This window comes from Bufo gargarizans, chromosome 1 (assembly GCF_014858855.1).
Source record: "Bufo gargarizans isolate SCDJY-AF-19 chromosome 1, ASM1485885v1, whole genome shotgun sequence".
In the NCBI taxonomy this organism is placed as follows: Eukaryota; Metazoa; Chordata; class Amphibia; order Anura; family Bufonidae; genus Bufo; species Bufo gargarizans.
In genome coordinates this window covers 479452181-479479620 of record NC_058080.1, presented here as the reverse complement: position 1 = coordinate 479479620, position 27440 = coordinate 479452181, and the positions used below count along the sequence as shown (strand labels likewise).

The following is a 27440-nucleotide window of genomic DNA, read 5'->3' as shown; positions in this document are numbered from 1 at the left end:
TTGATCATCAAATGATTTATTTTTCAAACCAAAACATACATAAGACAAGACACTGACTTTTCCAGGCCGTAAAGTGTTCCACATCAAAAATCACTGTCCAAGTTACAGAATCTACTTGTGCGTTTCAGAAGTCCTTGAACATCAGTGCCATTATATAATACACACACTAAGCATATTTTAACATACCCCCTTGATAAATAATGGGACAAATACAGAAGAGCAGGTAGATTAAGACTGTGCACTACTTGTATCAAAGATGATGTGTTTTGATAGCGAATTCAGTACAAAGCCAAACTGCAGCAGCACATTTCACAGGGGAGTAAGTAACATCACCATGAAGAGTGCATATGCTTAGTAATGCAATCTGTCCCTGAGCAGAGATCTTCCATACAGTGACGGTACGGACACAGGGTGCATGGAAATCTATACACCTCTGGACCAGGGATGCCAAACTCATGGCCCCCCCAGCTGTTGCAAAACTACTACTCCACTACTCCCAGCATGCCCTGATAGGTGTAGGACGTCCGAACATGATGAAAGTTGTAGTTTTGAACAGCTGGTGAGCCACAAGCACGACGTGCATGATCTATGCAGTCACTCTATGGATATTTGTGTAAAAAAAAAAAAAATGAAAACAACAAAAAAAAACATGACATTTCTGCTCGAGGAACCTAGTGACATGGAGAGTGCTTTAGAAAGTGGCATGGTGAAGGAAAAGGGAGCTCTTGTTAAGCCCCTAGACTACAACCTAATGGAAAGAAAGTTAAAGGCAATACTGAAGTATGCTAGATATACAGGGTATGAAATAGTTATCTGCATACAAACGGCACCATATAAGTCTATATGTAGATTTTGCTCAACGCATTTGCCTGTAAAAGATACAATATGGCAGGAAAAAGCTTATATCCCAGGATGTACTATGGGACACAACATATCAGCCATCACCAGAAAACCTAAGATCTCATGTACATTCTATAAGTTAGATAATCTTCAGCAGTACATTACAGCACCCATATACCTCCTGACTTCTCCATACACATGCACACTTGGCTCGGCCAAGAATACACGTCTTGTCAATGGGGAGAGACAGGAATAAGTTGCTGCCAGGCACCCAGAGAATTAAAGGATCAACATCTGTCAGGGGATAGGCAGGAGGGCCCACATAAGACAGTTTGGGTCCATGGTCAGCTAAAACAAAAGCAAAATGTTTGTTGGCGCCACCTGGTGATACAGCACGAGAATACACCATTGCTAAGAAACGTGACCTGGAACTGCTCATGTGTATGTTTATTCAGTATAGTTTTATCTATTTTTTTTTTTTTTTTGTAAAGAGGCACTAAATCATTTAACCAGAGATAATTGCTTCAAAAATACAGCCAGCGCAAAAGGAAGGGGAAATAAAAGGCAGCGAGTAACAAATGATCTGTCATATAAATGGGTTTTAAGTTCACAAAACAATTCAAAATTTTATTGGGTCAAATGAAAGACTGAGCTAAAGCAAAGTGCTGTACAATGCTCGATGATGCAAAGCATTTTCTGAGACCTTGACTTGAGTGCCTTTGCATTAGATGTTGAAGCTTTCTCCGCATCCACACGTTCCCTTAATGTTTGGGTTATTAAATACAAACTCACTGGAAAGTTTGTCTTCTACATAGTCCATTTCTGTTCCTAAAAGAGTTAGCTGAGCCTTCTTCTCTATGAACACTTTCACTCCTGCCATAAGAAAAAAACATAAGAGCTGAATAAATGCAGCAATTCAAACTGACAAAGATAAACACATTTTCATCCAAATGCTTTAAAGCTACACAAGGGCAGCATATCACAGCTGGAGGTCCAGGCTCCTAGGAGCTAATGGAAGCGCGAAAAAACAAAGCAGACTCCTATTTATGAGAGGGGAGCCCATCTCCCACCCTCCTCACGTACACTCAGCAGCCTGATGGGCCGGTGGGGGGGCATCACTTCATCCATACGGGCCGGGCGATGAAATCCAAGGCACTGATGCATCTGCCCCCCAACATCATCTGTAGAGCTCCCCACAGACATTAGATTGTTGCCGGGTCTGGCTGACAATAGACTACTGTGTATGGGGGCCTAAACTCAATGCGGGAGATTTATTAAAAGTGGCAACAGCAACCAATCAGATTCCACCTTTCATTTTTCAGAGCTCCTTTGGAAGACGAAAGGTGGAATCTGATTGGTTGCTATGGGCAACTAAGACAGTTTTCCTTTATACCAGTTTTGATAAATGCCCCCCAATGTCTCAGCCTGCATATTCCATACAATTGTCTTCATTCCCCAAACCTACATTAAAAATTTCTCATACATCCCAATACTGCGACAGTCCCAGGAGTTTCTCTAAAATCTGCTATGTTTAAATATAGTTAAAAAGCTATAGACGCCGAGGGTATAGTCTTTAGCCTATTGATGATCGGAAAATGGAGAAGAATTTCCATCAGCCCATACACCTTGAATAGCTATCGGCCAAACGCTCATTGGGCTAGCAGCTGACTCCCCTATACACACACAAGTGCTTGCTTTGGCCAAGCCTGAATACATTTTGAATGGAGAGAGAGGAGAAGGTCATTGCCAGACCCCCCTGGCAGTGGTTTATCTCTGGAGAACCAAAGATTTAGATGTTACAATTCAAAGTGGCCAATTCTTTGCTCCCCCAGAAAATGATTTTGGGTGCTCTCATACAAAACAGCGGGTTTGGCTTGCAATGCTCTAATGCAGCGGTCCCCAACCACCGGGCCGCGGCCCAGGACCTGGGAGATATGTTGCCGGGCCGCAGAGGAGCGCAGACGCCAGGCGCATGCGCGGCCGACGTGTTCATCTTGCCAACATTAGTGGAGACGGAGAGAGGGAATCCATCCCTCCCATCAGTGGCGTAACTATAGGGGTCGCAGTTGCGACCGGGCCCCTTGCAAGTCCTAATGATCGCGATCTCCACAGCCCCGCATGCAAGTGATTTAAAATTTGTTAATCTTACTTTAATAATGGCCAGTCAGGTTGTGCCTGACCGGCAGCACAGCACTGCGCTCTCACAGTTAATTACATTGCGCCCCATCGCCCCTCCACTAATCCGGCGCTGCTTTCTTTCTGTTATCTCGCCGGATCACTCAGGCCCGCAGCGCACGCCGGATGACAGGAGTGGAGCAGTCTCCTCAGAGAAGGTGTGTAAATGTGCACACACCGTTGGCATCATAACTTACAGAGGAGCACCTGGCAGCGTGGCACAGTGGCAATACACAGGGGACTGGCATGGCAGCAAATCCTTCATAGGGGCCCAGCCTGGGGGACAAAATCATGTCATATATAGGGGCAAAGTAAAAAAAAAAATATATATCTACAGAGCGGGCAAAAAATGTAATATATACACAGGGGACAAATGTAATATATACAGAGGGGGCAAAATGGATTTATAAAAAGACGGGCGTAACGATCGCAGTGGGGGTGTGTGTGTGTAATATATATATATACACACACACACACACACACACACACTTTGCCCCCTCTGTATATATTACATTTATTGCCCGCTCTGTATATATTTCATGATTTTGCTCCCGAGGCTGGGCCCCTATGAAGGATTTGCTGCTATGCCACTATGCCAGTCCCCTGTGCTTGACTGGCAGGGTCGGGCCCGGTGGGGGGGGGGGGAGGGCCCAATTCAAAGTTTGCCCCGGGGCCCATAGAACTCTAGTTACGCCTTTGCCTCCCATGACGCGGCCGCTGCAGAGCCCAATACAATGAACGGGCTCTGAGGCCCCGCACGACTGCCACCAATGAATATGTCTAATATTAAAGTAGGAGGCGGGACGGGGGAGGGTTTACTGCTGCACCGTCTCAGCTAGTGTGCTCGGCAGCCTCCTCCTCCTGACTCTTGTGTTCTCAGACCAGTCAACAGCCATTAGTGATCTGGAAAGCACAGGTACCCACACACTGTCCCACAGATGGGGTCACCTATTATTAATCTGAGGTACATGGTGCTATTACATTAGTACCCCATGTACAGTCATGTGAAAAAATTAGGACACCCTTTGAAAGCATGTGGTTTTTTGTAACATTTTTAATAAAAGGTTATTTCATCTCCGTTTCAACAATACAGAGAGATTAAAGTAATCCAACTAAACAAAGAAAACTGAAGAAAAGTCTTTTCAAGATCTTCTGTAAATGTCATTCTACAAAAATGCCTATTCTAACTGAGGAAAAAGATAGGACACCCTCACATGTATTCCCTCTTAAATTGGCTCAGATCTCACACAGGTATATCACACCAGGTGCACATAATTAGTAGATCGTTACTCTGCATGTTGAATGAGGCTTGCCCTATTTAAACCTCAGACATTTAGTTTGGTGTGCTCCTGACTGTTGAAGTGAGAGTGAGCACCATGGTGAGAGCAAAAGAGCTGTCAGAGGACTTCAGAAAAAAGATTGTAGCAGCCTATGAGTCTGGGAAGGGATTTAAAAAGATCTCAAAAGATTTTGAAATCAGCCATTCCACTGTCCGGAAGATAGTCTACAAGTGGAGGGCTTTCAAAACAACTGCCAACATGCCCAGGACTGGTCGCCCCAGCAAGTTCACCCCAAGAGCAGACCGCAAGATGCTAAAAGAGGTCTCCAAAAACCCTAAAGTGTCATCTCGAGAACTACAGCAGGCTCTGGCTACTGTTGATGTAGAAGTACATGCCTCTACAATCAGAAAGAGACTGTACAAGTTTAACTTGCATGGGAGGTGTGCAAGGAGGAAACCTTTGCTTTCCAAGAGAAACATCGAGGCCAGACTGACATTTGCCAGAGATAAAGTTGACAAAGACCAGGACTTCTGGAATAATGTTCTTTGGACAGATGAGTCCAAAATTGAATTATTTGGACACAACAGCAGAGGACATGTTTGGCGTAAACCAAACACAGCATTCCAAGAAAAGAACCTCATACCAACTGTGAAGCATGGAGGTGGAAGTGTCATGGTTTGGGGCTGCTTTGCTGCAGCAGGACCTGGTCAGCTCACCATCATAGAATCCACGATGAATTCTACTGTGTATCAGAAGGTGCTTGAAGAACATGTGAGACCATCAGTTAGAAAATTAAAGCTGAAGCGGAACTGGACCATGCAACATGACAATGACCCAAAACATACTAGTGAATCAACCAAAGATTGGCTGAAAAAGAAGAAATGGAGAGTCCTGGAATGGCCAAGTCAAAGTCCAGATTTGAATCCCATTGAGATGCTGTGGGGTGACTTGAAAAGGGCTGTACGTGCAAGAAACCCCTCAAACATCTCACAGCTGAAAAAGTTCTGCATTGAGGAGTGGGGTAAAATTTCCTCAGACCGATGTCGAAGACTGGTAGATGGCTACAAGAACCGTCTCACTGCAGTTATTTCAGCCAAAGGAGGTAACACTCGCTATTAGGGGCAAGGGTGTCCTATCTTTTTCCTCAGTTAGAATAGGCATTTTTGTAGAATGACATTTACAGAAGATCTTGAAAAGACTTTTCTTCAGTTTTCTTTGTTTAGTTGGATTACTTTAATCTCTCTGTATTGTTGAAACGGAGATGAAATAACCTTTTATTAAAAATGTTACAAAAAACCACATGCTTTCAAAGGGTGTCCTAATTTTTTCACATGACTGTACCTCATATTAAAAGTATGTGGCCCCCAAGCACATCATCAAATAATGGGCAACATTGGGTTAACCATTAATATGAGGTACACATAAGGAGGTTTCTTACTATTAATGTGAGGCACATGCAGGTCCAAATTGATAAAACAATGTGCCTCATATTAACAGCATGTACCTGATGCCATTAACCCCATGTTGTCCATTGTGTTAAGCGGGGTACTTGACGAGGTTGCTATTAATATGTGGCACGTGGTTTCATCAATTTAGACTCCATGTGCCTCACATTTATAGCCAGTAACCTTATCATACTGTGGTACCAAACACCAGCCTACACAATAACCCCATGCTGCTCAATGTCCATTATGTCAGGAAGTACTTGCTGGTGTTACTATTAATATGAGGCACATGGCTTTATCAAATTTAGACTTCTATTTGCTTCACATTAATAGCAACTGACCCCATCAAGTACCTCCTCACATAATGGGCATTTGATACTTTGCAAAAAGTAAACCCCATGCAACATTTAAATAATACATGTAATCGTTATCTAGTGTTATATAGCTTAATATGCACCTTGTGTTTTGTCGTGCGCGTGAATCAGTCAGCGCCGACCAGCACCCCCATAAACTCCGCCCACCCCCTAAGCCCCGCCACAGAACCCCCCCCCCCCCACCCGGTCCCTGGAAAAATTGGCTTACATGAAACTGGTCCTTGGTGCAAAAAATGTTGGGGACCACTGCTCTAATGTGTACGAGGGCCATCAGATTAATGCAGGAAAGCACAATACTCAAAAAGCTGCGACTGGGTAATAACTTACCATCTTGAACGACTTCCTCGTCTGACACCCCCTTTGACTTTGCATATTCTAGGTAATAAGACAAGCCATTGCAGCCTCTTGTACGAACAGCTACTTTAAGACCAACCTGTCAAAGAAAAATCTGTTGTTATCAGCTTCCTTCACTTCACAGCTATCATCTATCCCGGGCAGTCAGATCCAAACAGCAGAGAAATCGCTCCCTCCTGTGAGACTGAGGTTCCACTGGAGAGTGAACTGTTTTAGAAGCATCTGAGGAGCTGGGAACTTTTTACACCATGATGAAGTAAATCTATACCTGTTCTTCCAGTGACCACAGGTCTTAGCTATGAAGGTGCATCAATCATGCAGACAGGGCTGTGGAATAAGCCATTCATGGAGAAGCTCACTAATTTATAATGAAAATGATAATCCTAAATAGAGAACACCTAAATAACTACTGTGATTAAAGAGGACCTGTCACCCCTCCTGACATGTCTGTCATAGTAACTAATTGCAGTCACCATGTACTAACAATTCTGGAGCATCTGTTCTTATGGCTATGTTGGGCCATATCTTTATTACGCCTGATAGCCATTATGAATTAATTACGAGCTGTTTGCAATGAAGGTCCAGATGGGTGTTACCAGTTGTGGGTGTGCTCCTGTACAGCAGGGGTGGGGAGCCTCCGGCATATAGCCCGTGGGATCAATTCATGTGGCCCCCAGCCTCCTGCCAGAACATATTGTGAAAATGCTAATGACCGCTTCCATTATAGAAGCGGTCATTAGCATGTGGGAGGCTTATGAAGGTGAGAACTGCACTGTCTGTACTCCCCTTCCCTGTCCTTCTTCCAGCCCCGCACTGTGTCCCGACAGATACAGTGTCAGGATGTAGTGCACATAGACGTGCACTCTGACCTGATGCTGTGCGCTGTCAGGTCACAGTACAGTGCAGAGGGTAAGTGAATCTGCCAAGAGGCAGTGCAGTCCGATACCGGAGAGGCAATTTTATTTATTTATTTTAAATGTCTGATCTGAGGTCTGTTTGGGGCTGACCTGAGGCTAATGGAGAGGGTCTGATCAGAGGCTGGGGGGGGGGGGGGGTCTGATCAGAGGCTGGGGGGGGGGGGAATCTGATTTGTGGCTAGGGGTCTGATCTGAGGCTGGGGGTCTGAAGGGGCTCATCTGAGGCTAGGGGGTCTGATCTGAGGCTGGGCACAATCTGATGGGGCCCTTCTGAGGGTAGGGAGGATCTGATGGGGGTCTGATCTGAGGCTGGGGTGGGTCTGATATGAAGCTAGGCAGGGTCTGATTGGGATCTAATTTGAGGCTGGGAGGTCTAATGGGAGTCTGATCTGAGGCTGGTGTAGGCTGGGGGGGGGGGGGGGGGTCTGATAGGAGGCTGAGAAAGGGCAAAGGCAGGGACAGTTGCGAAGAAAGAGGCAGTGAGAGAGCGAAAGCCGGGTGAACCCCTCTCTGGACCCGCCTGGGATGAGCTTGCCAAATAAAGAAGGTAGGTGCATGTGTGTCAAAGTCAACAATCAAGAGAAGACTTCACCAGAGTGAATACAGAGGGTTCACCAAAAGATGTAAACCATTGGTGAGCCTCAAAAACAGGAAGGCCAGATTAGAGTTTGCCAAACAACATCTAAAAAAGCCTTCACAGTTCTGGAACAACATCCTATGGATAGATGAGACCAAGATCAACTTGTACCAGAGTGATGGGAAGAGAAGAGTATGGAGAAGGAAAGGAACTGCTCATGATCTTAAGCATACCACCTCATCAGTGAAGCATGGTGGTGGTAGTGCCATGGTGTGGGCATGTATGGCTACCAATGGAACTGGTTCTCTTGTATTTACTCTTTGATGTGACTGCTGACAAAAGCAGCAGGACTCATTGGACGGCGCTTCACAGTGCAGATGGACAATGACCCAAAGCATACTGCAAAAGCAACCAAAGAGTTTTTTTTAAGGAAATAAGTGGAATGTTATGCAATGGCCAAGTCAATCACCTGACCTGAATCCGATTGAGCATGCATTTCACTTGCTGAAGACAAAACTGAAGGGAAAATGCCCCAAGAACAAGCAGGAACTGAAGACAGTTGCAGTAGAGGCCTGGCAGAGCATCACCAGGGATGAAACCCAGCCTCTTCCTTTGCCCGCCCTCCAAGTCCGGACCTATCGATGAGGCAAGAAACTTGAAGGGCGGGCAAAGGCAGAGGCTGGGGAAGAGTAAAGTGAAAAGAAGGCAGAGCAGCCTGGGCACCGACACACTGAACTCCTCCCCTGGGCACTTGCGAGTGCTCATTTGCATATGAATTAAACTTAGTTTTTCTGCTGGTGCAAGTCAAAAGAAAAGAACAACGGTACCGTTACAATCCTGTATAGGTGTGCTACAGAGCCATGTAAGCACTGTATATGGCCATATGGAGGTGACAGACTCCCTTTAAGACAAGTGCTGTTAGCCTTCATGCGTGTGCTGTAATTAAAGGGCTTCTGTCACCCCACTAAAAGTCTAGTCTTTTTTTTTTTTTTTTCAGGTACTTATAATCCCTATACTGCGATACATCAATACATAATGTTATTAATGATTTTGGTTCAGTAGATAATGCAAAAAACTGACTTTTACCATATGCAAATTACCTGTCTACCAGCAAGTAGGGCGGCTACTTGCTGGTAGCAGCCGCATTCTCCTCTCATAAAGACGCCCCCTCCTCATGTTGATTGACAGGGCCAGCGAACGCGCTCGTTCTCTGCTGGCCCTGTCTGCATTCAAAATCTGGCGCCTGTGCCGTACCTGTCTTCAGTCGGCGCAGGCGCACTGAGGGGAGGACGCTCGCTCGGCCGCTCCATCCTTAATGCTCCTGCGCCGATGACGTCACATCTACACCCAGCGCAGGCGCACTGAGGAAGGAGCGGCCGAGCGAGCGTCCTCCCCTCAGTGCGCCTGCGCCGACTGAAGACCGGTACGGCGCAGGCGCCAGATTTTGAATGCAGACATGGCCAGCAGAGGACGAGCGCGTTCGCTGGCCCTGTCAATCAACACGAGGAGGTCTTTATGAGAGGAGGATGCGGCTGTTACCAGCAAGTAGCCGCCCTACTTGCTGGTAGACAGGTAATTTGCATATGATAAAAGTCCGTTTTTTGCATTATCTACTGAACCAAAATGATTAATAACATTATGTATTGATATATCGCATTATAGGGATTATAAGTACCCCAAATAATAAAAAAGACTTTACTGGGGTGACAGAAGCCCTTTAATATTTTTTTTTTGAGGGACTCTTTAGATACTGACAAAAGGTATGTACGTGCAGCTTTATATAAAAAAAGGCTAGCTTCACAAAAGTTTTTAGGTGTTCACATGTCAATGTAGTGCTGTACCTGTCGCACAACCACACTGACTATAACAGTGTCTGTGGAGCAGCCCATTCCCAGTGCTGCAAGCTGTGCCATTTGTCTTGGCAAATATGACAGAAGCGCCAGATGTTAAAGGGTTACTGTCATATATTTTTTTATTTGCTAGTTTATTAGAGCTAGGCATGTATGCCCGAGTTAGTCTGTCAATAATTGTCAAAATATCTGTAATTACCTTATAATAAGAGCTTTCATTAGTGTCCTCTGTCCCTTTCCACTGCTCCCTTATAAGACTGTTACTAGGGCTTGTCTGTCTAGGGCTAGGAAGACGGAGGGGCGGTCCTTCACACTGCATGCCTGCATTAGGCTTCAGAGTGAGGAGGCGTGTCTCTCAGTAATCCAATCTGATTGGCTGGCAGGGAGCTGCTGGCTACAGAATGTGTGTATGGGAAGTGAGGGAAAGCAGTTTTGGCCTCAGAGAACTTGCAGAGGAGCCATCTTGAGAAGGTCCTCATATTGTAAATGTTTAAACAGCCGTAACTAAGGGGAAAAACTCAAGGAAAACAGTGGTATGTGAAGAAACTAAAGATTGCTTTATGCATAATGCTGCTGCAGCAGTAACATATGCTAAAATAGATTTTTTTTTTATGAAAACATGACAGTTAACCTATAAAGCTTTAGCGAAACAGTTGAAGCTTACATTTTTCTGGCAAAGAACATCAGGATCCAACAGGATGGCCATTCAGTTGGATCCTGGAGCCATTAACTTCTATAAAGCATTTCCCCACTTTAAGTACAGGCATATATTAGATGCCCAAAAAGGTGTTAAAGGCTGTACTTATTGTGGGCTAGGAAGGTTTTTCCAGTGGATATTTATTAGTGTACTTTTACACTAGCGTTGTTCGGATCCGGCAGGCAGTTCCGGCAAAGGAACTGCCTGCCGGATCTGGCAAACCGTATGCAAATGGTAATCTGTTCTTCCTGGATCCGTTAGACGTCAAGTGCAGTAGTGTTCTGGGGTTTTGGCCAGAAAAAAATACCGCAGCAAACTGCGGTATTTTGTCCGGTCAAACACCGTACATGGAAAGGAACAGAAGACATCCTGATGCATGAGGAAGGAGCTGATCGCAGAAAGGACCACAGCTTGGGTGCAAGAAGAGCAATGGTGACTCCTACATTGCACCTAGGCCTAATTTGCATACTAACAGGAGCCTTGGATCAACAAAACAAAAAGGCTGCCCTCCATTAATTTCTATGGGGCCGCCGAAAATAACGCGGTGCACTCTTATTAATTTCTATGGGGATTGCAAAAATAGCCGAGCACGCCGCTCAGCTATTTCTGATGGGCCAATAGGAAGGCTTGGTGGTGGCTGGACCCAGCTCCACCAGCCACCACTTTGCTGGCCTTGTCTTAGGCTTCGCACTGCAGAGAGACACGCTCCTCATAGACAGTCTGCTCGTCTGCTAAAGGATGAAGGCTGTGAAGCTCCCTCTATTAAAGGGAACCTGTCACCATGAAAATGTAACGTAATCTGTCAGCAGCATGTTATAGAGCAAGAGGAGCTGAGCAGACTGATATATAGTTTTATGGGTAAAGATTCAGGAAATCTTATGTATTTTATACATTTATATTGATGCTCATTTTGGGGATTGAAGTCAAGGAGGAGGTCATATCAGTGACTGACAGCTATCTCTGTATACACAGTCATAGAGGTTAGGCTGCTAATTACTGAGAGGACTTCAAAACCCAGAAAGATCAGGCATTTAAATGTATAAAATCCAAGTTTTACTGAATCTTTTCCCATAAACTATCAATCTGCTCAGCTCCTCCTGCTCTATAGCATGTTGCCTTCAGTTCAGACACCATGTTCAACTTTACAGGGTCCCTTTAATTCCAAATTCTTTAAAGGGATTCTGTCAGCTAGGTTTAGCCTATAGAGCTGAGGACATGCGCTGCTAAATTGCTACTAGCACGTCCACAATGAACATTTCCCATTGCTCTGAGTGCTATATATTTATTCAGTCAAAAAAACAAAAACATTGTGTGTGTGTGTATATATATATATATATATATATACACACACACACACACACACATATACATACACACACACACACACATACATACACACACACATTGCAAATTAGGCGCTAGTAAGGAGCCCAAGGGGCTGTTACCAACGTTTCAGGAGCCTAGCCCCACCCACTGTGAAGGAGCCCAGCACCAGTCCGCATCCTTCGAATCTCCTCTTTGCTCCCCTGACGTCACACAGTTAGAGCGCCGTAATCTCAAGCATGCGCGAGTACGCCGCATGTTAGTGCCAGAATAGTGTTTCTCACCTGTGCTAGCATCAGCCTCAGGGAACAAACTGTGCATGCGCTAGCTGGCATGCACAAGATTACAGCTCTCTAACTGTGTTGTGACGTCGGAGGACTAAGGAGGAGATTTGGAGGATGCGGGCGGTACTGGGCTTCTTCAAAGGGCATGGCTGGGCTCCTGAAACATTGGTAACAGCTCCTTGGGCTCCTTACTAACCTCATTTGCATATATATATATATATATATATATATATATATATATAAAAGCAATCGGATATTGGAAATCACTGTCCTACTTACATGGTCAGGCTTGTCTTTTAGCAGCTGCTTTACTTTATTCACAGCAGATGGTGTCTGTAGAAATATACAATACATTTTAGTTTTGTAACAATAAGATGAAGAGGTATCATATAAGTCACAACAAGCATCTTCTCAACATAGCTTAAACATGAAACCCAGTCCAATCAGCAAGACAGGCCCTTCCTATCAGATTGTCTAATGGAAACAACACAGGACGCAGTGATGCAGGTCATATCAGTCCATGCATTGTGCCACAGTATGACTTTCAAGCAATTGTGATTATGGTCTCATTGATCAGTTTGATTATAACCCCTGTGTTTCAAACTCAGCATTTCATGAATATATGGTGCATATATTAGTCCTTGCACTGTTGCATAGTATGAATGCTAAGGGACTGTGACTTATGTTGTTTCTATATGTTGGTTACAACTCTGCCGAATGGTTTTGCCATAAACTCTGTTTCTTAGGAGTATGTGTGTACCACTGGGTCCATTTTTTGTGCGTTTTTGCCCCTATATCAATGCGCTGTTAGTCCATTAAGAGGCCACACTTTTTCTGTATTGACCCATTTAGGTATTGTTCCCTGATGAACCCTTTGTTGCATTAAGAGGGGGAAACGCGTTGGGACCTGTGAAATTGGGATACATCTCGTAATAGAGTCTTTTCAAGGACAGTTCAGTCCTAGGTACACGGGCAGAGTACACCTACCATTAAGGTCCATCTCTGGGCTGAGCAGCTGTGGAGGGAAAGTTTAGGGATAGTTATTCCCTGTATCCCAGTTTATCAGCCTTTTACCGCCCTTTGTTTCCTGTTGATAGCTTTCTACGCACCAATTAGGATGCTTTATCCAAGTTGTAATTTTATTTTATTGTGATTATAAATAAAAAGCTACGTTTTAGGTCCTTGCCCTGAGTGATATATCATATACATTAGCAAGGATCATTTGCCAATATACCTTCAATGATGACTTCCTCCAGGCTACTCCCTGTGAGAGATTGCTGCTCACCTTCCACCAGTTTAAGGAGGTCTTTACGTAGCCTGGAATGTGAACCTTGCGATCAAAAGACTTCTGTTTGTCCCAGATGTCCAGAATCCAGGACTGCATGGAATGGAAATGCAACTGGCTCCACATTACTGATGGGATACAGGCCGTCAATGTTCCCAGCAAACTCATAGCTTCTCTCACAGAGAAGATTCTCTTCCTCTGGAAGGTTACGATTTTCCCCCCCAAAACCTGAATCTTGTCTGTGGACAGGAAGGTGGCCTGTGACTGTGAGTCCAGGGTGACACCCAGGAACCATACTCTGGTTGATAGATGTAAACAGGATTTCGGAGGATTGACGATTCAGCCCAGCTCCTCTATAGTGGATAAAAATGTGTCTAGATCTGTTAGTAATTGATCTACCGTATCTCCAACTAGTAGGAAATCGTCTAGATAGGGGATCAGATTCAGCTTCGTCTGTCTCAAGAATGCAACCATCTCTATCACCAATTTTGTGAATATTCTGGGGGCCGAAGAAATTCCAAACGGCAGAGACGGAAATTGAAAATGACAAGTGTTTCCATGCTGGTCTTTTATGGTGAATCTTAGAATTTTTTGAGAGTTGTGGTGGATCGGGATGTGATAGTACGAGTCTTTTAAGTCCACAGTACACTTCCATGCATTCTTTTTTAATTAGGGGAATCAGGGATCCCATCCTGAATTTCCTGTAGGCAATGTACTTGTTGAGGAATCTCAGGTTTATGATCATATGGAATGGTCCTTCCTTCTTTTTTACCGGAAAGAGACTGGAGTAAAATCCCTGGCCCTGTTCTGAGACTGGGACCTGAATTACGACACCTAGCCCTATGAGATCCTTGATACTTTGCCAAATGTCGCTCTGAGCTTTACTTGACCCCAGATTGGATAGAAGAGAATCTTATCTTGTAGCCCGCTCTACCTCCTGGGCCCAGGGGTTTGATGTTATCTTTTCCCAGGCAAATAAAAAAAATCTTCAGTCTCAGTCTGTCTCTCTCCTTCCTCCCTCCCCCCCCCCCTCCCTTTATTGGTGGATTTAGTCCCTTTCCCTCTGTAGGATCTCTCTTGGCCCTGAAAGGAACGAAAAGGAATTTTCCTCCTATAAGGCTTTAGATAAAAATATGGGATTTCCAGAGGATAAACTCTGGAAATCCCATCTTTTTATCTAAAGCCTTTTCCAGGATCTTGTCTAAGACTGGCCAGGATCTTGTCTAAGACATATTCACCTGAAAAAGGGATAGAACATAACTTCATTTTTCAAAGTTTTGTCCCCAAACCAGGATTTCATCCAGAGGGCACGATGTGCCGCGTTAGAAAGACCTGCATCCTTGGCAGAAAATCGAATGGACTCAGTGGAAGCATCCGCTAAAAAGGCCGTTGCTGATTTAAGGAGAGGGATAGAGTTTATTATTTCCTCCCTGGGGGTCTTTTTCCTCAAATGGGATTCTAACTCGTTCAGCCAAAAGGTACATAGATGTTAGATTTGAGATTAAACATAGACGCCTCCCAAGATTTTTCCTCTCCATGGGGTCTCTCAATTGTGATGCGTCCTCGAAGGGAAACAAGTTTTTTTTTTTTGACCTTTGCCACTCGTACATCTATCTTCGGGATCTCGTCAAATAGTTTAGACACTGCCGGATCCAACAACAGTTGGTTCTTGTATTCTCTGGACACCCCTCTCAGGGTCTGACCATTCTTCTAAGATCACATCTCTAATGTTTTCGTTAATTTGGAATACTCTGGCTCTTTTTGTCCTCCTGGAGTGAGTGAGTGAGTGAGCCATGGTGGCTCTTACGGCTTTTAGAAGGTCCGAGATATTATCAGGGGCAAAGTAGAATTTTTTACTGCCCTCAGTGATCTCTCCTTCCGAAAGCATCGCCACCCATGCATTCTGAATCAGAAGAGGAGGGTGGAATTATTTTTTGCCTTTTGGGAGGTAAGGGTCCCTTGGTCAGACTCAGACATCTGGGATAATGTAGCCTTGACCTCCTTCTCAATCGTGGAACGGAACTCGTCCCTTAGAGAGACCCGTTCCTCCTGGACAATGTTAAAGAAACAATCCCTGCAGATCTTTTTAGGGTAACCATCTAGTAAGTTTTCTAAACCGGAGATACCTTTTGCATTTTTGTTTCTTCTGTGCCTCTTTAACTACCTATGAGACGAGAACAGACCAAAATTAGGAGGATGAGATATACAAGTGTCTGTGTGTGTGTGTGTGTATATATATATATATATATATATATATATATATATATATATATATATATATATATATACACACACACATATACATATACACACACTCACCTAAAGAATTATTAGGAACACCTGTTCTATTTCTCATTAATGCGATTATCTAGTCAACCAATCACATGGCAGTTGCCTCAATGCATGTAGGGTTGTGGTCCTGGTCAAGACAATCTCCTGAACTCCAAACTGAATGTCAGAATGGGAAAGAAAGGTGATTTAAGCAATTTTTTGCGTGGCATGGTTGTTGGTGCCAGACGGTCTGAGTATTTCACAATCTGCTCAGTTACTGGGATTTTCACGCACAACCATTTCTAGGGTTTACAAAGAATGGTGTGAAAAGGCAAAAACATCCTGGATGCAGCAGTCCTGTGGGCGAAAATGCCTTGTTGATGCTAGAGGTCAGAGCAGAATGGGCCGACTGATTCAAGCTGATAGAAGAGCAATGTTGACTGAAATAACCCCTCGTTACAACTGAGGTATGCAGCAAAGAATTTGTGAAGCAACAACACGCACAACCTTGAGGCGGATGGGCTACAACAGCAGAAGACCCCACCAGGTACCACTCATCTCCACTACAAATAGGAAAAAGAGGTAGAAGAATTTGCACTGTTGAAGACTGGAAAAATGTTGCCTGGTCTGACGAGTCTCGATTTCTGTTGAGACATTCAAATGGTAGAGTCCTAATTTGGCGTAAACAGAATGAGAACATGTATCCATCATGCCTTGTTACCACTGTGCAGGCTGGTGGTGCTGGTGTAATGGTGTGGGGGATGTTTTCTGGGCACACTTTAGGCCCCTTAGTGCCAATTGGCCATCGTTTAAATGCCACGGGCTGCCTGAGCATTGTTTCTGACCATGTCCATCCCTTCAGGACCACCATGTACCCATCCTCTGATGGCTACTTCCAGCAGGATAATGCACCATGTCACAAAGCTCGAAATCATTTCAAATTGGTTTCTTGAACATGACAATGAGTTCACTGTACTAAAATGGCCCCCACAGTCACCAGATCTCAACCCAATAGAGCATCTTTGGAATGTGGTGGAACAGGAGCTTCGCACCCTGGATGTGCATCCCTCAAATCTCCATTAACTGCAAGATGCTATCCCATCAATATGGGCCAACATTTCTAAAGAATGCTATCAGCACCTTGTTGAATCGATTGCCACGCAGAATTAAGGCAGTTCTGAAGGCAAAAGGGGGTCCAACACCGACACACACAGACCCCAGTGCAACACCACTGTGCAATATTGTTCAGGGGATGGGGAAATTACCCCTCACCACAAGGGTGGCCCCGTAATAACCGGATGGTGATTAACCACCTACGGACCGCCTAACGCAGATGTGCGGTCCGGAGGTGGCAGCGCTGCGCAGAGTCACGCATATACGCGTCATCTCGCGAGATGACGCGAATATGCGCCCGCGCATGCGCAGTTCGCGCCGGCACTTCGCACAGAAGTATTTTGTCAGCAACCTGCCAGCCGTGATCATTGGCTGGCAGGTTGCTGATTTTTAAAAAATTTTGTAAATATGATCTGTTATATGGCTGCCTGCTCCTCTGCTGGTTCTTTTCGTCGGTTGGATCCAGCAGAGGAGCAGGCTTCACAGTGAGTACACCAACACTACACACTTAGCCCCAGATCACCCCCCCTGAACCCCAATTAACCCTTTGATCGCCCCTGTCAATCACAAGTGAAAAGAAAAAAAGTGATCAGTGCAAACTGTCACTTTTTTTTTTCACTGGTATTGACCGTTAGGTTTCAGTATAGTTTAGGCCCCTTGGTTAGGTAGTTTAGGGATCGGTTAGCGCCCAGCCCACCGCACCGCAGTCCGTTATTCGCTGATTAGCGTATCGCTAATCAGCATTTGTACTTTTATAGTATCTGGAAGTGATCAAAACTGATCACGGTCAGATCTATAATTGTACTAGTGTCACTTTAGTTCTCCCTCCACCCAAAACGCAGTGTTTGCCCGATCAGGCCTGATCGCTCGCCCACACCCGCCCCACCGCAGTGACAAAAAAAATAATTTTTTTTTGATCGCTGCACATTCAATTTACACGCACTGCGGCGATAAAAAAAAAAAATCAGTTTTGATATTTTTTTATCAACCGCAGCGGCCTCCGGTACTTCGCTAGCCTCCCCTTTGTAAGACAGGCTTGCTTTTTTTTTCTTGGGTAGTCTCAGGGAATACCCCTAAATTTAGTTGCCCACATGTCTAACAGGGGGTATTCTTCTGAAGAGGCCTACAGGCTTCTGACCCAGTCGGATGAGGAGTGGGAACCCTCATCTGATGAATCCAGCGGGTCAGAATACGAACCTGTAGAAAGCAGTGGCTCTCTGACCCAAAGTTCGGACGAGGAGGCTGAGGTCCCTGATAGAACCAGGCGTACCCGGCCCCGTGTCGCTAGACCGCAGGTTGCGCAGGATCCGCTTCAAGAGCAGCAGAGTGGGGCTGGTGCTGTCGGATTACGTGGTGAGGCATACACCAGCAGCCCAGCCCTTCCTGGACCTAGTACCAGCACTGCCGTACAACCTGGTGAAGTAGCGAGCACCATAAGGGCAGTTGAAGCTGGTACGGTGGCACGTGCAGTAGTGACCCCGTCGCAGCCACCGCAAAGACGTGCCCGTAGAGCCCCTAGAATCCCAGAGGTGCTGGCAAACCCTGATTGGCAGTCCCCAACTTCAGCCGCACCTGTAGTTTTCCCTTTCACCGCCCAGTCTGGAGTTCGGGTTGAGACAGCTCAGATCGGTTCGGCCCTGGGATTTTTTGAGCTGTTCTTGACTGCGGAGCTTTTAGACTTAGTTGTGGCAGAAACAAATCGGTATGCCACACAATTTATAACCGCTAACCCGGGAAGCTATTATGCCCAGCCTTTCCGGTGGAAACCAGTCCAAGTTTCCGAAATTAAAACTTTTCTGGGCCTCCTCCTCAACATGGGCCTGACAAAAAAGCATGAATTGCGGTCATATTGGTCCACGAACCCGATTCATCACATGCCCATGTTCTCTGCTGCTATGTCCAGGACACGATTTGAGGTCATCCTGCGTTTCCTGCACTTTAGTGACAACACCGCCTCCCGTCCCAGGGGCCACCCTGCTTTTGACCGGCTCCACAAAATTCGGCCCCTCATAGACCATTTCAACCTGAAATTTGCAGATATTTATACCCCAGAGCAAAACATCTGCATAGACGAGTCCCTAATACATTTTACCGGGCGCCTTGGCTTCAAACAATACATCCCAAGCAAGCGCGCCCGGTATGGGGTCAAATTGTATAAGCTCTGTGAAAGGGCCACAGGCTATACCCACAAATTTCGTGTCTATGAGGGAAAAGATCAGACCCTGGAGCCGGTCGGTTGCCCTGACTACCTGGGGAGCAGTGGGAAGACAGTTTGGGACTTGGTGTCACCCTTATTCGGCAAGGGGTACCATCTTTATGTGGACAATTTTTACACAAGTGTGGCCCTCTTTAGGCATTTGTTTCTAGAACGGATTGGCGCCTGTGGTACCGCGCGAACTAGTCGCGCGGGCTTCCCCCAACGGCTCGTTAGCACCCGTCTTGCAAGGGGGCAGAGGGCCGCACTGTGTAACGAAGAACTGCTCGCGGTGAAATGGAGAGACAAGCGTGACGTTTACATGCTCTCCTCCATTCACGCAGACACGACAATACAAATTGAGCGAGCAACCCGTGTCATTGAAAAGCCCCTCTCAGTCCACGACTATAACCTCCACATGGGAGGGGTGGACTTCAATGACCAGATGTTGTCTCCGTATTTAGTTTCCCGCAGAACCAGACGCTGGTATAAGAAGGTGTCTGTATATTTAATTCAATTGGCTCTGTACAATAGTTTTGTTCTCTACAGTAAGGCTGGGAGAACTGGATCCTTCCTCAAATTTCAGGAAGAGATCATCGAGAACCTCCTGTACCCAGGAGGTTCCGTGGCCCCATCCACCAGTGTAGTTAGCCATCTACACGAGCGACATTTCCCCAATGTCGTTCCTGGTACCTCAACCCAACCGTCACCCCGAAAAAGATGTCGTGTCTGTAGCAGGAGTGTAATAAGGCGTGACACCCGCTATTTCTGTCCTGACTGTCCTGACCACCCTGCCCTATGCTTTGGAGAGTGTTTCCGGAAGTACCACTCACAGGTACACTTAGCATAGGGATCACATCTCACCAGGACAGGCACACAGGGCTATTAGGGCCCATTCACTCACTGCTGCTGCAAACGTCTCCTTTCACATGGGACAAAGTGCATAACGCACTTCGCCACATCTTTGGGCGATTTGCGCTTTGCACATTGACCCATGGGGAAGGAGAGGTTTGTTCTATAAAGGTAAAAAAAAAAAAAAAAAAAACACCAGTAAGCAAACACGTTAATGTTCAGTTCAAAAAGTTAAAGTTACATGTTCTGTTGCAAAGTTAATAAAATTATTGCGTTGCGGCCTGGTTTTTTCATTTTTTTTTTTTTGTCTTTTTACCTTCCAGGTGGACCAACCGATCGACCAGCTGCAGCACCGATGTGCATTCTGACAGAAGCATTGCGCTGCTGTCAGATTACACGCAAGTCGGTGTATGCGGCGCTGCAAGACGGGATTTTCTCCTCTGCAGTGACAGATACGTTTGCCGAGGCATACGAGCTGAGGAGGAGGCGGCGTTCCTATGCTTTGGCAAACACTTTGTATATATATAAAAATAAAATAAAAAATATCCCGGCAATGATTTATTCATCCACATCGATTGATGCGAATGGAGAAATCTGGTTTGCCAGGGCATACGAGCTAAGTGGGTATGGATGTAGGGCGGAGCTCCTATGTCCTGGCAGACGCCTTTCCCCTCCATTTTTTTTTTTTGGCAGAGATTTTTTCATCCACATTGATCAATGCGAATGAAGAAATCTGTGCCTTTCATTTTTTTCTTTCAGCCCAGAGGCTGAACGGAAAAAAAAAAATCTCATTACCTGTATGCTCAATATAAGGAGAATAGCAGAAACTCCTAATGCTGGCCATACATGTAATGATTGCGGAGACCCTCAAATGCCAGGGCAGTACAAACACCCCACAACTGACCCCATTTTGGAAAGAAGACACCCCAAGGTATTTGCTGAGGGGCATATTGAGTCCATGAAAGATTGAAATTTTTGTCCTAAGTTAGCGGAAAGTGAGACTTTGTGAGAAAAAAAAAAAAAAATAATCAATTTCCGCTAAACTTTTGCGAAAATAAAATAAAAATTCTATGAACTTGCCAGGCCCCTCATTGGATACCTTGGGGTGTCTTCTTTCCAAAGTGGGGTCACATGTGGGGTATTTATACTGCCCTGGCTTTTTAGGGGCCCTAAAGCGCGAGAAGAAGTCTGGGATCCAAATGTCTAAAAATGCCCTCCTAAAAGGAATTTGGGCACTTTTGCAGCCTAGATGCGCAAAAGTGTCACACATCTGGTATCGCCGTACTCAGGAGAAGCTGGGGAATGTGTTTTGGGGTGTCATTTTACATATACCCATGCTGGGTGAGATAAATATCTTGGTCAAATGCCAACTTTGTATAAAAAAATGGGAAAAGTTGTCTTTTGCCAAGATATTTCTCTCACCCAGCATGGGTATATGTAAAATGGCACCCCAAAACACATTCCCCAACTTCTCCTGAGTACGGCGATACCAGATGTGTGACACTTTTTTGCTGCCAAGGTGGGCAAAGGGGCACATATTCCAAAGTGCACCTTTCGGATTTTGCAGGCCATTTTTTTTTACACATTTTGATTGCAAAGTACTTCTCACACATATGGGCCCCTAAATTGCCAGGGCAGTATAACTACCCCACAAATGACCCCATTTTGGAAAGACGACACCCCAAGGTATTCCGTGAGGGGCATGGTGAGTTCCTAGAATTTTTTATTTTTTGTCGCAAGTTAGTGGAATATGAGACTTTGTAAGAAAAAAAATAAAATAAAAAATCATCATCATTTTCCGCTAACTTGTGACAAAAAATAAAAAGTTCTATGAACTCACTATGCCCATCAGCGAATACCTTAGGGTGTCTACTTTCCGAAATGGGGTCATTTGTGGGGTTTTTCTACTGTTTGGGCATTGTAGAACCTCAGGAAACATGACAGGTGCTCAGAAAATCAGAGCTGTTTCAAAAAGCGGAAATTCACATTTTTGTACCATAGTTTGTAAACGCTATAACTTTTACCCAAACCATTTTTTTTTTTTGCCCAAACATTTTTTTTTTATCAAAGACATGTAGAACAATAAATTTGGCTCAAAATTTATATATGGATGTCGTTTTTTTTGCAAAATTTTACAGCTGAAAGTGAAAAATGTCATTTTTTTGCAAAAAAATCGTTACATTTTGATTAATAACAAAAAAAGTAAAAATGTCAGCAGCAATAAAATACCACCAAATGAAAGCTCCATTAGTGAGAAGAAAAGGAGGTAAAATTCATTTGGGTGGTAAGTTGCATGACCGAGCGATAAACGGTGAAAGTAGTGTAGTGCCGAAGTGTAAAAAGTGGCCTGGTCATTAAGGGTGTTTCAGCTAGCGGGGCTGAAGTGGTTAAACAAAACCCGCAGGATAATAAGCAATCCCTGCAGGGAACTTACAGGAGGCATAGTTGGAGCATCAAGCTCTCTGGGGGCAGTGTGGCTCAGGACCCGACACGTAGCTATACCGCTATGCTCATCTGCATTTTCCAACCTGGACGCCACTGCTGCACACCCCCCCCCACCTCTCGCGTCACTTCCTGGCCACACCGGAAGTGACGTACTCCAAGCGCATTGTGCGTCACTCCAGCTTCAACCCACTAGAGGCAAGTAGGAGGACGCAACCCCAGGAGCAGGCTCCGGATCAACGAGATCGAGCCCTCCCGTCTCTCCCCTGCTCAGCATTGGTACTGGACCGCCGGAAAGCAGGGGGATGACACTTAGATAAGTGTGAGGAACACTTCCCCACAGGGAGTTCCACGTTCCAAGTAAAAATAAGAACATTTTCTTCCTTCAGCTCCCTGATGAACAGGGAGGCATTTATCTGCCCTGGCGTCTGTAGGGACAGGAAACACTGGTGTATGGTGGAGGAAGGGGGTGTTTTAACCTTTCTCTGTTCCTGCCTCTACAGAGGTAAGGGGTCAATCTCCTTGTGGCAGTCATGGTCATGATATGGAAATTCTTATTCTCTAACCTTTTAGTACATGATGTAATCTGTAGTGAAGGTAATCTTACCAGTGACTGTATTTGTAAGTTATAACCTCCCTTCTGATCCTGAGCTGTGTCATGTGACCAACACTGACTCTCCAAATAACATGGCATCTTATGTATGGACAGGAAGCCAGTTTCTCTATGTATTTCTATAGGAGCCTTACAGGAATGGATAAAGTAAATGACCTCCTGTCCTGTGTAAGCTGGAGAGGCAGAGTGTTGGTCAAAGAATAACTTGTGGGAGCCAGAGGGTTTTTCATTTTCACTCCATGCCTTTTCCGAGGCCATAACTTTTTTATTTTTCTATTTACATAGCCGTATCTACATACATTTATATACTTTCTAATTCCACCATTTAATATTACATACAATGCAGTGGGGAGCTGGAATAAAATTCCAAATGGGTTAAAATTGGGGGGGGGGAACGCAATTCCACAACTGTTTTAAGGGTTTTGTTTTTACTGCATTCCCTATACAGTAATACTGACCTGTTAGGGATCTTTCACACGACCGGATGCCGTGCGTGGAATCCGCTGCGTGACAGCCGAGACAAGGAGCATTAACATGACTGATAATGCTCCGTGCCTCTGATCTTTTTACTACAAAATCAAGTGACAACTTTATCTCACTGTGATTTTGTAGTAAAAAGATCAGTCATGGAGCATTATTAATCATGTTAATTCTCCGTATCTCTGCTGTCCAGAGTGGGGCTTGGCTGTCGTTTATGCAGCGGATTCCATGCACGGCATCCGCTCGTGTGAAAGAGCCCTTACTTTCATCCTCCTGGTCAGTAGGATTACAGCGATACCACATACAGTGCCTTGCAAAAAGTATTCACCCCCATTGACTTTTTTCATTTTGTTACATTACAACCTTAAGTTCAATGTTTTGTTCAGAATTTTATGTGATGGATCAGAACACAATAGTCTAAGGCTACTTTCACACTTGCGGCAGTGTGATCCGGCGGGCAGTTCCGTCGTCGGAACTGCCCACCGGATCCACCGATCTGCTGCTGACTGAAAGCATTTGTGAGACGGATCCGGATGCAGATCCGTCTCACAAATGCATTGCAAGGACGGATCCGTCTCTCCGCTTGTCATGCGGACCGACGGATCCGTCTTGTACATTTTTCTCATTTTTACCGATCTGCGCATGCCGGAACGACGGATCCGGTATTCTGAATGCCGGATCCGGCGCTAATACATTCCTATGGGAAAAAATGCCGGATCCGGCGTTCAGGCAAGTCTTCAGTTTTTTTTCGCCGGAGAGAAAACCGTAGCATGCTACGGTTTTCTCTTTTGCCTGATCAGTCAAAACGACTGAACTGAAGACATCCTGATGCAAACTGAACGGATTACTCTCCATTCAGAATGCATGGGGATAAAACTGATCAGTTCTTTTCCGGTATAGAGCCCCTGTGACGGAACTCTATGCCAGAAAAGAAAAACGCTAGTGTGAAAGTACCCTAAGTTGGTGAAGTGAAATGAGAAAAATATATAAATAAAACTATTGTTTAGAAATAGAAAACAGAAAATTGGCATGTGCGTATTGTATTCACCCCCTTTGTAAGGAAGCCCATAAAAAGCTCTGGTGCAACCAATTACCTTCAGAAGTCACATAATTAGTGAATTGATGTCCACCTGTGTGCAATCTGAGTATCACATGATCTGTCATTACACATATACACACCTTTTTTGAAAGCCCCCAGAGGCTGCAACACCTAAGCAAGAGGCATCACTAACCAAACACTGCCATGAAGACCAAGGAACTCTCCAAACAAGTAAGGGACAATGTTGTCAGGGACAAGTCAGGGTTAGGTTATAAAAAAATATCCAAATCTTTGATGATCCCCAGGAGCATCATCAAATCTATCAAAACCAAATGGAAGGAACATGGCACAAACGAAAATGGCCAAGAGACGGCCCCCCCCAACCTCACGGATCGGGCAAGTAACCCTGGAGGAGCTGCAGAGTTCCACAGAAGAGACTGGATTATCTGTAGATAGGACGACAATAAGCCGTACGCTCCATAGAGTTGGGCTTTATGGCAGAGAGGCCAGAAGAAAGCCGTTAGTTTCAGCTAGAAACAAATGGGCACATTGTGAGTTTGCGAAAAAGGCATGTGGGAGACTGCCAAAACGTATGGAGGAAGGTGCTCTGGTCTGATGAGACTAAAATTGAACTTTTCCGCCATCAAAGAAAACGTGATGTGTGCAGTTTGTGCCAGACATCGCATCACCCAAAGAACACCATCCATGGTGAAACATGGTGGTGGCAGCATCATGTGTGGGGATGTTTCAGCAGCCGGGACTGGGAAACTGGTCAGAGTTCATGGAAATATGGATGGTGCTAAATACAGGGATATTCTTCAGCAAAACCTGTACCTCTCTGTGAGTGATTTGAGGCTAGGACGGAGGTTCACCTTTCAGCAGGACAATGACCCCAAACACACTGCTAAAGCAACACTTGAGTGGTTTATGGTGCGACACCTGGCACTCCCGCGGATCAGCTGTATGAAGGCGCACACACATCAATATTAAAACCCTGGAGAATCCCTTTAAGTGATGCCAGTAACGAGTGAGCAGAATGAGCCAGAAAGAAGTCCTACCTACCGATATTGTATATACTATAGTATGTGTGTACCGAAAGTCACTATCAGTCATAGGGCTCATACAACCAGCCATCTTTTTTTGGTTGCATCCGATCCATATTTTTTGTGGATTGGATGTGGACCCATTCACTTCAATAGGGCCACAAAAGATGTAGACAGCACACAGTGGACTTGGTATATAGGGCAGCACAAAACTGGTGCAGACTGGGTATCCCCATCTTACTGCAGGCATATGCTATGATCAGTGGGGGTCTAATCAATAGGACCTCCACAATCCTGACAATGGAGGAGCCTCAGGGCTTTAGCCACTTCTCAGCCGCTCTGCACAGCAGCAAAGCTTCATTCAAGTGAATGGAAAAGTCGCAGTACCCTGCACAGGTAGAGAGCGGTCCCCCATAATCATAAAGTGATGATATATTCTAGGACCTAGCAATATGCTGTCACTTCATGAGATGGGAATACACCTTTAGAGAAGACATGTAATGTTCTTCTCCGGTCTTCCATTTCTGATGGATACTTTTAAATTAAAGAGGTATTGCACTTATAACAAGTTATCCCCTATCCACAGGATAGAGCAGTGATGGTGAACCTTTTACGGACCAGGTGCCCCACCTAAAACCCACTTATTTATCGTAAAAGTGCCAACACAGCAATTTAACCAGAATACCAATATAGTATATCCTCCATGTACTTTATCATTTAGCTATAATATCCTGCCAACATTCAGTGCGCTGCTTGTTATGTCCATACTGCGTCCTGCGCTGATGAATGACAGGAAAAGTCTAAGGCATATTGGTACACCATAGACTTTTTCCATGGTATGGGTGCCCACAGAGAGGGCTCTGAGTGCCGCCTCTGGCACCCGTGCCATAGGTTCGCCACCACTGGGATAGAGGATCATTATCAGATATATGGGGGGTCATACCGCTGGGACCGCCAGCGATCACAAAAACGGTATAGTGCTCGGCTATCTCAGGCGCTTGCGGTGTGCTTTTCCCCACGATCCGCTCCGTCCATTTCAGGGGTCATAGGGCCCCTGTTCTCGTGATCAGCGGTGGTCCCAGCGGTAAGACCGCCACCAATCCTGTGGATAGGAGATAACGTGACATAACTGGAACACCCCTTTAATGGCCAGTGCCCAATGCACTGCAATCGGTCAAGTCCACCCCCCTCCTTGTACCAGCAGCACGTCCCACTGCACGCGCTGCTTTGGTGATAATGCTATGATACATGGCGCACAATACGGCTCTACAGACGGGCATGGGCAGCCCCGGGCACAATGTAAGCACTTCATCAAACTCTGAATCCCTGTTGTTCTAGTGGGGCCCAGCGGTCACAGCTAGCCATCTGTCACTTACAGCAATGACAGGGCAGACTATTTCCTTGACAGTGTCAGGACATACAAAAATATGCCCAAGTCATGCCAACTAGTGGGGCAGGAAGCCGTGCCAGGAGGTGCCCACATATAACTATATAAGTAGTAGATTCTGGTCAGGACTACACGTCTGAACATTACAGCAACCTCTGGCATGCTAGCGGTCGTGAAACTACAACTCCCAACATACACACTAATACATAATATTAGAACGTGCGCGCGGTGACAGACATGTTTACAGGGATAAGGTCACGCCGTAGGGGCTCAGCCCTAACATGGCCGCCGCCTCTCTCCGTACACTCACCAAGGTAAGAGCCGCCCGGGTGGCCTGCAGCTTCCTTTTACTGACCGCCTTAATGGTCGCCCTCACAAGCGAGGCGGACATGTTGTTGGCGTTCTCACCGTCTCCCCCATGAGCCGGAGAGGTCAGCTCCCAACAGCAACCGTGACACCAGCAGGCAGCAGCTCCGCGTAGACTCCGCCCCTGAGCCCTGCGCTGATTGGATAAAGGTTGTGTATCCGGCAGCAAGCAGCCACTGAGTCTGCGCGGCCATCGTCAGTCAGAAGGAGTGAAGTGTCCTTGTTACACAACTTGTTGG

At 45.5% G+C, this 27440-nt stretch overlaps 1 protein-coding gene across 2 annotated transcripts; it reads right to left on the bottom strand.

The window, feature by feature from the left end:
- On the bottom strand, positions 1-27331 carry ISCA1 (iron-sulfur cluster assembly 1). 2 transcript variants are annotated; one of them, XM_044273609.1, is made up of 5 exons: positions 27146-27270; positions 15528-15565; positions 12396-12449; positions 6442-6547; positions 1-1713 (listed from the first exon to the last, which is right to left on the bottom strand). In XM_044273609.1, exons 2-5 carry the CDS (start codon positions 15534-15536, stop codon positions 1565-1567), a joined length of 318 nt encoding a protein of 105 aa, XP_044129544.1. In that variant the 5' UTR covers positions 15537-15565; positions 27146-27270; the 3' UTR covers positions 1-1564. The 2 variants fall into 2 exon arrangements, with proteins under 2 accessions (XP_044129544.1, XP_044129536.1); XM_044273601.1 differs by lacking the exon at positions 15528-15565 and having other exon boundaries at positions 27146-27331.
- Positions 27332-27440: the final 109 nt, after the last annotated feature.